Source organism: Quercus lobata, chromosome 3 (assembly GCF_001633185.2).
Source record: "Quercus lobata isolate SW786 chromosome 3, ValleyOak3.0 Primary Assembly, whole genome shotgun sequence".
Classification (NCBI taxonomy): Eukaryota; Viridiplantae; Streptophyta; class Magnoliopsida; order Fagales; family Fagaceae; genus Quercus; species Quercus lobata.
The window spans coordinates 9,143,066-9,158,568 of NC_044906.1; the positions used below are offsets into that span (position 1 = coordinate 9,143,066).

At 34.5% G+C, this 15,503-nt stretch overlaps 1 protein-coding gene across 1 annotated transcript; it reads left to right on the forward strand.

Annotated features, from left to right (window-relative positions):
• Nucleotides 1–1,483: 1,483 nt before the first annotated feature.
• Nucleotides 1,484–7,565, forward strand: LOC115980260 (ADP,ATP carrier protein 1, mitochondrial-like). The gene is made up of 4 exons (XM_031102533.1): nt 1,484–1,556; nt 5,848–6,179; nt 6,343–6,717; nt 7,052–7,565. The coding sequence occupies exons 1-4, from the start codon at nt 1,484–1,486 to the stop codon at nt 7,337–7,339; spliced, it is 1,068 nt and encodes a 355-aa protein (XP_030958393.1). The 3' UTR covers nt 7,340–7,565.
• The last annotated feature ends 7,938 nt before the right edge of the window (nt 7,566–15,503 follow it).

Genomic DNA, 15,503 nt, shown 5'->3' on the forward strand with positions numbered 1-15,503 from the left:
AATGGGTCCCACAACACTATTTACACATTTAAAAATTATTTCGCTATAGTGTTTTCAGTTTCAGTTTTCAGTTTCAGCAAAAATGAGCTATATCCAAAAGGACCCTTAATATCTTCACAAAAACCTATGGAAAGGAGAAAATGATTCATAGCATACACTAGGATCGCTTGAGCCACCGATTTAATAAGAGTCTCCCTGCCAGCCTGTGAGAGTAGCTTGCCTTTCCATCCACCAAGTTTTGCTTGGATTTTGCTCTTTATATCAGCAAAAGCTTGTTTCTTGCCTCTCCCAATAATGGGAGGTACCCCGAGATATTTTTCAAGGGGCACATTAGAGGTAGCATTGAAGAACAACCTGATTTCCTCCCTTAATGAAGGAGAGGCGTTGTTGCTGAAAAATATGGAGGTCTTTTCACAATTAATTTTCTGGCCTGATGCAAGTTCATAGACTTGAAGAATATTCTTGATGGTGTGGCACTCAGATAGAGAAGCATTACTAAATGGTAAGTTGTCATCTGCAAATAAAAGATAGGTAATCTGAGGACTCCCCCGTGAGATGCTCACTCTATGCAAGTGCTTATGTTGAGCAGCATTCCTTAATAATGATGAAAAGCCTTCAGTGCATAAAAGGAATAAATAGGGTGACAAGGGGTCCCCTTGGCAGATGCCTCAAGATGGCTTGATAAAGCCAGACGGGGAACCATTTACCAAGATTGAATAAGAAACCGATGAGATTCCTATCATGATAAGATCGACCCACTTTGGATGAAATCCCATCTTTAGCATCAAAACCTGTAAATAATCTCACTCCAACCTGTCATAAGCTTTGCTTATATCAAGCTTGAGGGCCATATGTGCAGTGCTCCCTTGCCGTTTGGACTTCATGTAGTGTAGAGTTTTGAAGGAGATGAGAATATTGTCTGTGATCACTCTATTAGCTACAAATGCACTTTGACACTTAGATATGATGTCACCCAAGATCTTCTTAAGTCTGTTGGCTAGAACTTTAGAAAAAATCTTGAAAATCACATTACATAAGCTGATGAGTCGGAAATGAGACACAAGTACTGGGTTCTTTCTTTCTGAGATAAGAGAAATATGAGAAAAATTAATGCTTTTCAAAAAATTTCTGGAGCTTAGACAATCAATCACAGCATTAGAAATGTTAGTACCTACAATATGCCAATATTTTTGAAAAAATAATGGGTTCATACCATCTAGCCCTGGTGCTTTTGTAGGGTGCATCTGGAATAAAGCTTCCTTAACCTCCTTTTGTGAGAACTTCTCCAATAGTGTGTTGTTCATCTCTAGGGTAACAACTTCACGAATGTGACAGATTACCTATTAAAACGAACTAGTGGAGACACTAGTGAACATTGATTTGAAGTACTCAGATGCTATCCTCTCCATATCAGCCTCTTAAGAGTGCAGGGTGCCCGATGCATCTCTGAGTTTAGAGATTTCATTGCTCCTTCTTCTTTGAGATGCCACGACATGGAAATATTTCAAATTACGGTCTCCATCTTCCATCCATGAGATTTTTGACCGTTGATGCCAGTAAGTATTTTCTTGAGCTATTAATTCATTGAGTTTAGTTCTGGTGACATTCCTTGCACGAGAGAGCTACTGATTTGTCGAGTCTGATTGGCAATCCATCTCTAAGCTAGTTAATAAGTTCCTCTTTGCTGAAATTGATTGTGTAAGGATCCTTGCATTACCACCATCCCATTGAAGAAGAGCCACCCTCATTGCTTTGATCTTCTAAGTTACTCGAAACATTGGAGTGCCCCACTAAACTGAGTCCCAGCTTGATCTGATAATATCTTCACAATTTGGCTCGCACATCTAGAACGCTTCAAACTGGAAAAATCTATTTTTCTTGACAGAGGGGTTGGAAGTACTTTTTGGAGTTTTGCCAACAAAGCCATATGGTCAGAGAAACCAAATGGAATGTGTGTAAGTTTAGTATAAGGAAATAAGGATAGCCACTCCATGTTGTACAACCCACGATCCAACCTTGCATAGACCAAATTCCCATTTAACCTCCTATTACACCATGTAAATTTCAGATCACAAAAACCCAAATCAATTAAAGAACAACCATCCACCACCCTGTTAATTGTATGGTTGATAACCACTTCCCCAATATTCGTCAGGATGTAGAATTTCGTTGAAATCCCCAAGTAATAACCATGGTAGAGAAAAAGAGGCGTGTAACTGGTGAAATAAATCCCAAGATTCACCTCTCCGTGCAATTTCTAGATATTCGTAGAACCCAGTGAAGCACCAAACGACACCTTCTTGGTTTATCAAAACATCAATATGATATGGGGAAGATGACTGAACATCATAGGTCAAGGCGGTGCCATAACAGCGTTCAACTACATGTTTGCCTCAAATTATTGCCACAATGGGACAACTTGGGTTGGTTATGACAATGTTAAAAGTATTCTGGCTAAGGTCTTGTATGCTAAGGGTAAGGGATTGCTTTGTTACTTTGCATGGCGAGTTGGCCTTGATGACAATTGGACTCTCTCCAAAATAGTTTAGTAATTATGAACATATGTTATTCCAGTATGATCATGTATTCAGAATTTGGAAATCCTTTTTATTTAAAATTTAGAGAGTATTTTACTGTTAAATCGAGAATATATGATCTTCTTGATTTAATAATGCATATAGTACCACATCACATGATACACCTTTAGATTTTATTTAATCAAAACCCTGAAATGACACAATTACAAATAGAGAGTATAAAAATATGTGTGTTTAAAATTTTTCTTTTTACATGAAAAGATCCTATTCCTCCCTGGGTCTGTTAGGTACTATCTTCTGTAAATATTATTATGTTGTAACATTTTTCATGGAAAGTGAAAACAGAAAGTCTGCTAATAAGGCTTGATCAAGTTTCGTGGAGTCTTGATTGTGTTATAAAGGAGAAATGAAATAGGGTTTCAATCAAAATCTTTTTTGCTTTGTCTTTGAATTTATTGGGCTTGTTGGACTTAATTTGATACATCATCAACGTAATTAAATTCATAGTAAGGCTTGGTTTGATTGGGGATGGAAAAATGGAAGAATAGAAAAGATATTGTTTTTTTTTTTTATTGTTTTTTTTTATGCATGTTTGATTGTGGGTAGAAAAGTCTAAAAAATGGAGAACTCTTTTATTTAAAAAGAAAAATAAGAAGATAGCAAATGTAGATGGTATAAATTTACTCTTATGCCCTTAGTATATAATTTTTTTAATAAATATTTTAAAGTATTTAAAAAATTGAAAAAAAAACCTAAAAATTAAAAGTTTAAAAAAGGAAAAAAAATAAAGCAACGAAAAAGGAGGGAGGAGATGGTAGATAGGTAATTTCCCATCAAACCCTTGAGCCCCACAAAAATCATTCCCCTCCTCAAATCAAACACACAAATCCCTTCTATTTTCTCCTCCCCACAAATCACCCCAACCAATCACTATCTTTAGGTTAAAGACAATTTTCACATTTTTAATTGAACTAACTTGTAGTTTTATTTTTTATATTACCCTAATTATGGTAAAGACACACACACATATATAAAAGGACTTCCGTCCAATACTTATGTACACTGATAAAGGCTCATGTCAGTTTTAAGGTTGCCTTTTAGTTTAAAAAATAGCAATATCTTTCCTTATGTCTTTGTAATGAACAATTTACATTAAAGGAAACATCTTTTTCTTTTCTTTTTTTCCAATCAAAATGTGTCTAAACATACATGTTAATAATCTTAACACTCAAATAACAAGCAACATGACTTACAATTTGAAGGACCATTACTTGTGGCATGTAATCTTTTTATTATTTATTTAAATATATTAAGGTCATCACTGTACATAAAATTTGTTGGCAAAAATCCAAAATTGACCCTCTAAGTTTTAACTTTTGTCATTTCGGTCATCTAAATTTTAGTTTTGTTATTTCAGTCCTCTAAGTTTCAAATTTTGTCAATTAAGTTCCCCATTACCCTTCTGTTAGTTGTTGCCATTTACTAACCAAAATGATGTCATTTTTGGCTCTTTTTTATTTTTTATTTTAATTTCGTAATAGAAAGAAAATGTAAAACTATTATTACAAAAAAGAAAAATAAGAAAGAAATAAGGAGAACGATGTTGTTCCCCGCTGAAAACAAAACATAAAACCCAACCCTAGCCCACTGATACCCTAGCTCACCAATTTCTAAGAAAACACAATTAAGGGGTTGAGGGAGAAAGAAAGAGAGGGAAAGTGAAAGAGTGAGAGATCGAGAGGGGGAAAGGGTTATTCTCTTATGTTAGATAGCTATTGTAGTTTAGTATTCAGTTTAAAAGCCTTTTGACAAGTAGTAAATTCTTGTGCTCAAGTATAGAAGGTGCCAGATTCATGTGATATTTCACATGCGTCATACTTCTAATTGTCGAACTCTAGATTATAACTTTAGGATATGCTAAGCAAATAAAGATGAAGGCAACTACTTGTTTATGAAGTTATAGAACTCACTAGGCAATCCTTGTTCAAAGAAGTCTTGCTGGATGAGAAGTCCAAGAATCATTCATTGTGAATTTAAGCTATCTTTGAAATTGAGGAGTACTCTAAGTTGTAACACCAAACTATGCTCTTTCATTCAAGAGAATCAATCAGACCTAAGCTATGATACCTTGCCTCGCCATCTCCCTCTCCCTTTCTCCCTCTTTCTTTCTTTCTCCCTCAGCCCCTTAATTGTTTTCTCAGAAATCGGTGAGGCAAGATATCAGTGGGATAGGGTTCGGTTTTGTGTTTTGTTTTCAGCAGGAATGACATTGTTTCCTCTTTTTTATTTATTTATTTATTTTTTTGTAATAACAGTTTTACATTTTCTTTTAATTATGAAATAAAAAAAATAGCCCAAACAACGTCATTTTGGTTAGTAAACGGCAACAACTAACGGAAGGGTAACGGAGGACTTAATTGCCAAAATTTGAAAATTAAAGGATTGAAATGACAAAACTGAAACTTAGAGGACAAAAATGACAAAAGTTGAAACTTAAGAGGGTTAGCTTTGAATTTTTGCCAAATTTGTTTGGTATTGGAGGGCATTAAGGCCGTTAACATGAGTCTTTAGTCTCATTTTTCAAAAATTTGTTTGTTTATCTTAATTTAACATAAATAATAACTGCAAGGATAGAGTGCTTATTACAAAAAGATAATTGAGGAATTTGTAAATTTTAAATTAAACGGAGACATTACATTTTCCATGTACTTATTGTTTAGGAGGAATGGTACAATTTATCTGTATATTAATAACCTTTTAATTAAGAAATAATAACTTAGCAGAATGTTCCATTGTTGACCATGACATTTTTACACATGTAATTCTTTTCAAATCTGGTTATATTAAGAAATAAATAAAATAAAAATTAAGGAATCATTATTATTATTTTTATTTTTTTTGAAAAATGAGTCATTATTTGGAATTATTAGTAATATTTATAAACCTTAATAACTTTATAACCCTTATCACCATATAATTTCTACATGAAAAGCATACTTTTATGATAGAATCATTGGTGCTATAAAATTTTAGCTATATGGAGGGAGGACCTATTGATTTTGGCTGACTATTATTTAAAAGACTCAGAAAGTACATTTGACTTACAAAGCACTATTATACTAGTATTTAGTATTTTTGTTTTTTTTTTTTTTTTTTAAGTAAAGGGTTTTTTTTTTTTTTTTTTTTTTTTTGTGAAAAGAGTATAGGGTCTATCAACTTGTTGGTGGACATGCGATCGACAGATTGCACAAAACATTGCTCCCAGCAAATGCTGGCTCTGCCTCCTATCTTGCTTCACCCCTGCTTCCAGTATTTGTAACATCTCCACTGGAAAAGCATAAGTCTGCCTCTCGAACTAGGTTAGTTTACGGATCATTCCGTGTTCTTTTTGGGGTGCTAACTGCTCCAATTGGGAGAGTGAAACTCCTGATCCAGTGCCAAGATGAGATGATCAAGTCAGGTAGACTACCTAAGCCTTCATTACTGATTGTTCTGGCAAAGCAGTTCACAATTCCTTTATATAGACTACCTAAGCCTTATAAAGGAATTGTGAACTGCTTCGCCAGAACAATCGGTAATGAAGGCTTCAGATCCCTTTGGAGAGGCTACATCCCTGGTGTCATCAGCGACGTTTCCTTTAGAGTAAATTTTCAGCAATTTTTTCTTTTATAACTTATTGTGCATTAACTGGGCTTCTTAAACTTGATTTTGACCATTAGAAATTTGTAGATGTTTTTGTTGTTTATTTCTTCTTTGTCTCGTCTAATCTTGTTTATTAAATCCACAGTATTTATATGTACAACAGGTAATAAGCTTTGGCTTTAACAACTATTTTCTGACTTTAACCAATTTCAAGAAAGACAAAGATGGCTACTGGAAATGGTTACTCGGAGGCTTGGGAGGAGGAATTTTTGCTAATTTAGCAACTCATTTTGTTGTTTATCCCCTAGATTATGCCCAGACTCGCCTAGCCAATGATATCAAGACAAACAATAAGATTGAAGAAAGGCAATTCAAAGGTTTGATTGATGTCTACAAAAAAACTATAAGATCAGGTGGCATAGCTGGACTGTACCGTGGATTTGCTATCTCATGTTGTAAAAGCTTATTAAGTACTGGGGTCTACTTTGGCATACATGTTATCTTCAGGCCGTTTATGTTACACTGGGTCCGGTCACAGGTCAGTGCAAACATGAGAATTTAGTGTCATTGGGGCTATTTCCTTGATGACATTCATAGCTCCTATACCCAGCATGCATTGCTTTTTTACAATCAAGGTCGCCCTTGATTTATTTTTTCCAAGTGTTTCTTGACAAATTCCTTTCGCTCTCTCTTTTGTTTTTGGTTACATTTGACTTCCCCAATATTTTTAATTTTAATTGTCTAAGTGGCATCTTCATTTCATGTAATCCAGAGATTTTTTTTTTTAAAGGTTTTGCTATTGCTGATAAGTGTGAAATAGCAATCCATTCATGATACAGAATTATGTTGAATTACACTTGCTGTTTTTGTAGGATGACTTCTTGGCTGCACCAGTAATGGCAGTGGGAGTTGCAGTTTGTCAAAAGATGGCAACTTACCCATTGGACACTGTAAATAGGAGGATGATGATGACCTCTGGAGAAGTTAAGTATCAGAGTTCAATGCATGCATTTGCAGAGATTATCAGGAATGAGGGTGTTAAGTCCCTTTATAAGGGTGGAGGTGCATGCATCCTCGAAAAAATAACTTTATCCGTTATTTTGACTGTTTTTGTCACAAGATTGCACGATTATTTTCCACAAAGAAGTCTAATTCTGTAAAGAGGAATGGGCCGGCTGGTGGTGGTCAATCTGCATCAACTCTCGCCATTAAATGGACATATGGTAAGAAGGACTAGGGGCAACGGTGGTGGAGGCCCACGCAGAAATTTCTCTTCTAAGGTGAACAATGATTTAGATTTTCTTTACAATTAGAGTTCAGTTGACAGTCTGAGAAAGGTCTTCTGTAATATAATATTATAGGAAGTAAAACAATAGTTCCTAGGTTTATGAGTCTGGGCTTAACCTCTTCCCCGTAGTAAACAAATGAGTTTGTATTGTGCTGACTTCTAAAAATTGGATACTATAATTACCACCACTTGAAACCAATGCATCTACCGGAAGCTTAATAGCATTAGATCGTCTAATACATCTTTTTCTTAGTCAATGATCAGTTACATCTTTTGAGTACTTGCATCTGAGTGTGTGAATGAGAATTGATGCTCACCTGAGAAACTTTTAGGATGTGCATTCCCTCTATAGCAATATTATTTGTTATTAACTAAAATATGTGGGATTTTATTTTTGATGAGTGCTCTTTCACTGATTTACACCTTTAAACTCGGTGCAGAATGAGTCTTGAAAGAAGCATATTGAACTTTAAGACCAGTTTACTAGTTTTAAACTTCATTTGGGTCACTGGGTGCAGGATTTCATTACATTTGGCAACTTGAAGTGATTCACAACCTCTGTGAGGAATGATTTTGCCTGCAAGTGTTCTAGCACTACCTAAATTTATCAATTTTGAAAGTTTCTTCTTGATTGGTGTTGACAGAAATGTGATATTGAAAATTGCAATGATTTCTTATTGGAGTGAGAATCTGCCATTGCATATGGCTCTGCTTAGGTGAGTTGGGACTAGTTCCACACTTCGACGATTAATTAACACACAGATCATAAGAGAACTTTTATTGCTATAAAGCTTCTTTGGATCAAGCTGAATGTATTGTACTTTGGGTCAAAAGAAGCAAAAGAAGACAGAAAGCCTATCAATTCAATCATTAGATATTGAGCTTTGGGTTAAGCTGAATGGTTAACATACAATTGAACTCACGTAACCAAGCCTGAATAGAGAGGAGAAGGATTCAGTCATTTTGTTACACCCAATCTGGGATACGAAGAAAAAATTCAAATAATTGAAAAAATCAAACTTACACAACTACGTTCTGACCCGCACAGCCACATTCCAACCCACACAGCCAACATCAAACTCACACAATTAAATTCCGACCCACACAACCAACATCACAGCCAAGACCCACACATCCACCACCACCAAACCACAACAACCTACAACCAAAATTCTGAACCACGCCAAACCCACACATCCCATAACCCACGCACATCAAACCCATGCCTACCACAACCCACGCCACGATGACCAAGCCACTGTTGGGGATATTACACAAAGTAATAATGGAAGAACAAGATTAACACAAAAAACAAACAGAAAATAGATAACTTGGAGGCACTATATTATTTTCCTTAGACAATATTTGTCCCCCACACTTTTGTTGCTAAAGGGTTATCGCAAATTTGTCTCCAGGATACAATCAAGATGTTAGGTTCTATAGATAGCAATTCTGGAAAATGACCACCGAATTTCTTGTGTTTCTTTCAAACTTACTTTTTTGTAGAGTTAGTTATTTTTCAAGTGAACATAAGCCTCTATTTATACCCATAGGGTTATGTTTCATGAAAAGTTACATATGCAAAGTTAGTTATTTTTCAAGTAAACATAAACCTCTATTCATGAAAAGGCACGTATGTTTCATGAAAAGACGCGCATGAAGAGTTAGTTATTTTTTCATAAATCGGTTAACAAAGATTGAAACCTCTTCAACCTTTCTGAACAGTCACCAGAAAATTCTATAGAAAATTCCAGAACTTGAATTTTCATTTTATGAAACCATATTCTCCAAACTCAAACATTATTATTACAACATATCTTTCTATATACCTATATATACAACAGCCATCACCCCATGGGCCATGACTCATCGATAGTGACAGCTCCAGGAATTTTTTTTGGGAGTGATTATTAAGAAACTTAAATTATACAAAATCTAATAAAAAGAGAATTTTAAACATTGACAAGACACACACACACACACACACACACACACACACACACACACAAAATCTTACAATTTTCTTCTACAATTTTTATTTATTTATTTTGAAATTGTTACATGATAATCTCATTATCAATGTTGCAAGCTACATCTCTTCAAAAGTTTAGTTAAATAAAATTTTTCTTGAACTTTTTTCTTTTTATTTGTAAGGACCTAATATATTGTTAAGAGGACCAAAGTTTAAGAACAAAATTTGGCTACAAACTTAGTTGTAGTCACTCTCATTAAATGAATTAACATTGTTAGATATTTTGAAAATCTACTCGATGAATTGCATGTTCTCTATGTTCTTAAAACACTTCAAAATTTCATGCCAATCGGATGTTATTTACCATTCGATCCATAAAATTATTTTTTATGTATAATTTTGGACTACAAAAACTCGAAATTTAAATATTTGATTGACGACATAGCTATTAATCTTTTATTTTCTTGAAATTTCGCAAGTATAAAGGATTTAAGAAGAAAATGAAATTAAATGGTGAATTTGTTGAAATTCACATTCAATAAAAAAAATATTGAATAGAGTTGTGGTCTTAGTCTACTACCAAGTTTGTTGCCAAATTTTGTCCAAAATTTAATTATGTTGGACATAAAATGAATTTAGCGTGGTCACAAAGAAATTGGTTCAATTCATAGTGCAAAACAGTACCACAACAGCGTTTAATTCCATGCTTGTATCAGATTATTGCTACAATGGGACAACTTGGATTGGTTATGATGATGTACAAAGTATTTATACAAAGGTCACATATGCTAAGGGAAAGGGGTTGCTTGGTTACTTTTCATGGCAGATTGACCTTGATTACAATTGGACTCTCTCCAAATTAAAAAGGTTAAAACTTATGAATTATCATTTTCTAATATTTTTGTGTTAGTTTCTAGATTCTAAAATAGTTTGCTATAATGATAATTTTCAATTTGAAGCAAAAAAGAAATTACGATAAAAGAAAAAAAAGTTAGGGTTTCAACCAATGTTTCTATGGTGGGCCAAAATTGGATAAGTAAGATTTCAACCTCATACAATTAATTTATAAAGATGGGATGTCAATCGACCTTGTTTACCCTTTTTTAACAACTCTATGAATGATGTTGGAATGTATGTTTGATATATATAAGCCCGGCAAAATAAAACAACTTATGTCTGGGATTAATACTATGCTTCTTGGTTTTAGGCCGAGGTGTAGGTTAATACTTGTTCTTGAACTACAATACTCTCATTCTCTCTCTCTACTTTTTTTTCTTGATCACTTTTCTTGTAGAGATCCTTTTCCTTTATATAATCATTCAAATTGCATCCTGGCCTTCCACTTGGGTGGCCAAGGGTGTTTTTTTTTTTTTTTCCCCCCCAGATACTTGTCCCATCAGGGCCTTACTAGAAGGTTTCTTTGTTAGATTGTGAGCTATGATGACACCATTCAGGGGTCATTCCACCATTAATGCAGCCAGCTAAGTGGGTGCATAACATTGAATGTGGAGGTAATGGATGCCTTATCTGTATCCTTCCTTCATCAACTCAATGACAAACATTCCTTCCTTTCCTCGGACTCGTGTCTAGTGGTCTTCATGGCCAGACCTTGGCCCTTCCAGGAATGTACCTGTATCCTCGAGTTCCTCGGCCACGCTGATCTTCTCCGGTTTTGTGATTGTGTTATCATGTTTGCTCTGAGGCTTCCTTAACAAAACCTTCCAAGGTGTGCCCCTTTTGTCTTGACCTCTTCTCATTTATTCTTGTTCTCGGTTTGCATACTCTTGTCATCGGTTTCCTGTCCTCCCACAATTTCTTAAGCTTTGTATTTGAATTTATTGGTCTTGTGGATTTAATTTGGTGATTAATTATGAGACCCGTAACAAGAGTATAGCTTAATAATATATTTGATAGAATTGTTTAAACTTGTTTCTTTTTTGTTTTTACTTTTATTTGAGCAAAAATATGTAAGAAATATATCTTCTTACATTTGTTTAACTTCACAATTTTACATCAATGTTCATTATTGATATGAGAATTTCTACATTTTAAGACATACAATTGACATTAAAAAAAAAAAAACAAGTGTTAGAGATAATAAAAGCCCAAATATATAACATATTTTGAAAAATAATTTACTATAAAATATAAGGATTATACAGCGTTAAATGAATCTGATCTAACAACTATCTATATAACTACATAAGAAAATTCTGGTGACATAACTTTGTGCACAACTCACCCACGTGGCGAGTTGTGGTTGGTGAAGGGGTGACCCACCATCACCTCTCTACCAATCACAACTCGTCAAGTGGGTGAGTTGTGCACAAAATTGTGCAAAGAGTCGTGGCACCAGAACCACTATTATATAAGTATATCACAATGATAGGCCGACATATTCATTATTCTTTTCAAAAATATATTTTTTAGTTATTAAAAAAAAAAAAAGTTGTCTTGTTGATTACTTGGTTGTACTTTGCAGGTTTTCCGAGGATTTTACCAAAAGATTATTCGTTTCTCAACAACCTCAAAATTGAAACTGCTTTTGACTTTAAAACCCAATATATCCTATATGCAAGTTGCAAATACAATATTCCATCCAAGAAAGAATTAAATCTATTTTCAAAAAAAAAAAAAAAGAGTATATTGAAAGAGAAACCATGCTATTTGCCAATATATATCTGCTCCATTACCATAATCATAGAAAGGTAAACAACTCCCAAATTCCCTTAATGGCTTTGAAAAGACTTGCTTCATTCTCTTCCACGTTCCACCCTCCTGTTCCTTTTCCAACTTCGCTTCTCAGCTGGGAATAAGAATGTCGTCAAAGCTTCCTACTGGTTATCTGGCAGTGGATACCCATTGTCCAACATAGATTCAACCCTTTTCACACACCTCTTTTGCGCCTTTGCTTATCTTGACCCTGACTCCTACCAAGTTAACATTTCCTCCTCAGACATAATCCAATTCTCAGCCTTCACCAAAACCGTGCAGCAAAAAAACCCATCTGTTAAAACCCTCTTATCCATCGGTGGAGGGGACTCAAATCCTTCAACTTTTTCTTCCATGGCTACCCAAGCCAGTACCCCAAAAGCATTCATTCATTCCTCAATATCAATAGCCAGGTCTTATAACTTTTATGGCCTTGACTTTGACTGGGAATTCCCATTAACAGCCACAGACAACATGGATCGGTTTTGGGAGGACCAGTATCTTTAGCAAAACTCTAATGTAAGTTATTGCGTCCACCTATTCCATCTTTTCATACACTATTTTTTATCAAAAAAAAACTTTTCATACACCATTTACCGTCCATATGTCATGGTCGTAACAAAAATTGTGGCTCAAGTACAGACTCTCTTCTGACCAGCTAGCCCGACCACTCAAGGACGTGTGCAATAAAGGACACGTGAGGAAGACAGCATCAATTTTTTCTGAGCTCTATTCAACTTTTCAAGGATAATTCGAACACCTATTTCACCTACTCTCCACGAACTTGGAGCACCAGTCGACAAAACTCATTCAAATCTCACAAAATGCGCATCTGTATCATTTGAGTGAAAAATTGAAGGAAAAGTTTTAAAAGTTGTACTTTCAATTTTATTTTAAAAATTTTACAAATTGATTTATCAGCTACGGATCATATTGATATTAGAATAAATAAATTTTTTAACTTTTTATTTTACTTGATTGATGTTATAGTTATTAAAAATTTTATTTTTTTATATAAGATTTATAAATTGTTGTACCACCAATTTTTAAGCATAAAACAAAAAATGATTAAAAAATTTATTTATTATGTTGTTGATGTTATACAAATCATATTTATTAATATGTTAATTTATGAGTTTTCTGTAATTTTGAGTTGTCTCCCTTCTTCTTTCAATTGACACACTCAACAGTCAACACATAGGCTCTGTGGTCTCCGCTTCTGCTTCTCTCAGGCAGCAACAGCTCCCACCTCCACAGCCACAACATGGAAGAGCAACTTCCTTAATCCGCAGTACTTGTAACAATTCTGCCTTGTTTAATGTTTAAATGTTAACACAGCCATTTTTAAAAGCTTATATAATAATATTTTTAGTACCTCTAGCATCATCCAAAATTAAATTATTGAAAAAAAAATAATAATGTTAGGGATATTATAAATACTGTCATGACTTTACAAACTAATGTATCAATTTTTAAACAAAACATAAAAAATATTTACGAAATTTATTTATGAATACGACACTCATTACATTTATTGTCACATCAATTTATAAGTATCTTGTGTTAAAATTAGTAGTAAATTTAGCATTTTGCTACCTAGGAGTATAGGCCTTATAAGAGAGTTGTTATTAAAGAGTTGTAAATAATATCATCCTCCGTCAAGATACTGATGCAAGTGATACTAAATAAGTAAATATTTTATTACATTAGAGCATTCACATCAATAATTCTAAAAAATTTAGGTTTTAACACCTCAAAAACATATTTTCTCTATTATACCATCCCACTTTAAAATACATCCAACATCAAAACTTCTATAATTTTTACCACTTCATTTAATATAATATAAAGTAGTCATTAAATTAATTTAAAAAAAAAAAAAAAAACACACAAAAACCTATAGCAACCACCTCCTCCTCCACCACCACTACCACCACTCCACCCGCCATAACTACCATTGTAGCAACCACAAACCCTCCACAGCCACCACCGCCAGGTCCACCACAAGCCACAGGCACCACCATGGCAACCACAACCCACTACAGGAAGAAAAGAAAAAGAAAAAGAAAAAAAAAAAATCAAAGCATAACCACAACCATCCATCAAAATCACAACCAACCACCACAAAAACAACTAGTCACTGTAAAAACAAAATCTCAGCCACCTTCCTCTTCCACCAAATCTCAACCACACACTCATTCCTATCCACCAACGAATCATAGCCAAGCACTCACTAGTGGCCGATCTAACCCACTACAGGAAGGGAAAAAAAAAGAAAAAAAAAAGAAGCAAAACCACAACCATCTACCAAAAACAACCAGCCATTAAAACAAAATTGTAACCCAACGATCCAACCCATGCACTCACCGATCTCATTGATCTCACCACTGTGCCTCACGACCAATCTCACCACCATGCCTCCAAATCAGACTCACAAACCATTGCCACGCTGACCCACCATTGAAAACCCACTGAAACATATCGGAAGCCACAGGGAGATCGAGTTCAGAGACAAAGGAGAAAGAAGAAGAAAAAGGAAGAAGGAGAGAAACGACAGGTCTGAAGAGAAAAAAAAAAAAGATTTTTTTTTTTAAGAGAAGAAGAGAGAGAAAGCTTTAATATATATATATATATATATATATATTTTTTAAGTTATAGCTACAGTAAGCTGTCAAAGATGGCAGCTTACTGTAGCTAAGTTATTATTTCTTTTTGCTATAGCACCTTTGTTGTGACCCACGTTTTAGTATTTTAGTTGCAAATATAGCATTTTTAGCATTTATACTATCTTTAATGTGAATTTTTTTCTTTTTTTTGAGAGGAAATGATAGTAGGCTTTATTAATGTAAATTACGTTGTACAATGGGGAAGAGAAAATATGAGCATTCTTCTAACCAAACAATGGCCTTATCTTCCTCTTTTGTAGCACTAGCCAAGCACGATTGCATCGTAAAGGAATGCTAGAAAAAGAAATAAAAACAAAACTTTCTCTAATACATGAAATATCTTCAAGGGTCCATGCAACCTCCAATGAGCAAATCCTGTCAGAATTTAACAATTCCACAAGTTTAGCAAAATTGCATTCCACCTCTACTTTGGAAAAACTGATGCTTTGACAGAACAGTAAAGCTTTCCTCCTCACAAAAGCTATTGTGCATAGCTGGTTCAGCTTCTTATCCATTCGATTACATAGAGCAGCTAGTACTTCATCCTTTTTGTTGCGGATAATCAAGCCAAAACCCACTGATGCAAACGTCTTGGATTGGGAAATAGCCACATTAACTTTGTGAATTAAGTCTGATCGGGGAGGCTTCCAAGTAGCTGCTGTCAAGCCGCCTACCTGCAGATTTCT

What these genes read in the sequence shown, in the direction of transcription:
- LOC115980260 (XM_031102533.1), top strand. Translation starts at nt 1,484, where the DNA reads ATGCCACGACATGGAAATATTTCAAATTACGGTCTCCATCTTCCATCC. An exon ending in TCAGCGACGTTTCCTTTAGA is followed by an intron (nt 6,180 to 6,342) that starts GTAAATTTTCAG and finishes TATGTACAACAG; the next exon opens with GTAATAAGCTTTGGCTTTAA. An exon ending in TACACTGGGTCCGGTCACAG is followed by an intron (nt 6,718 to 7,051) that starts GTCAGTGCAAAC and finishes CTGTTTTTGTAG; the next exon opens with GATGACTTCTTGGCTGCACC.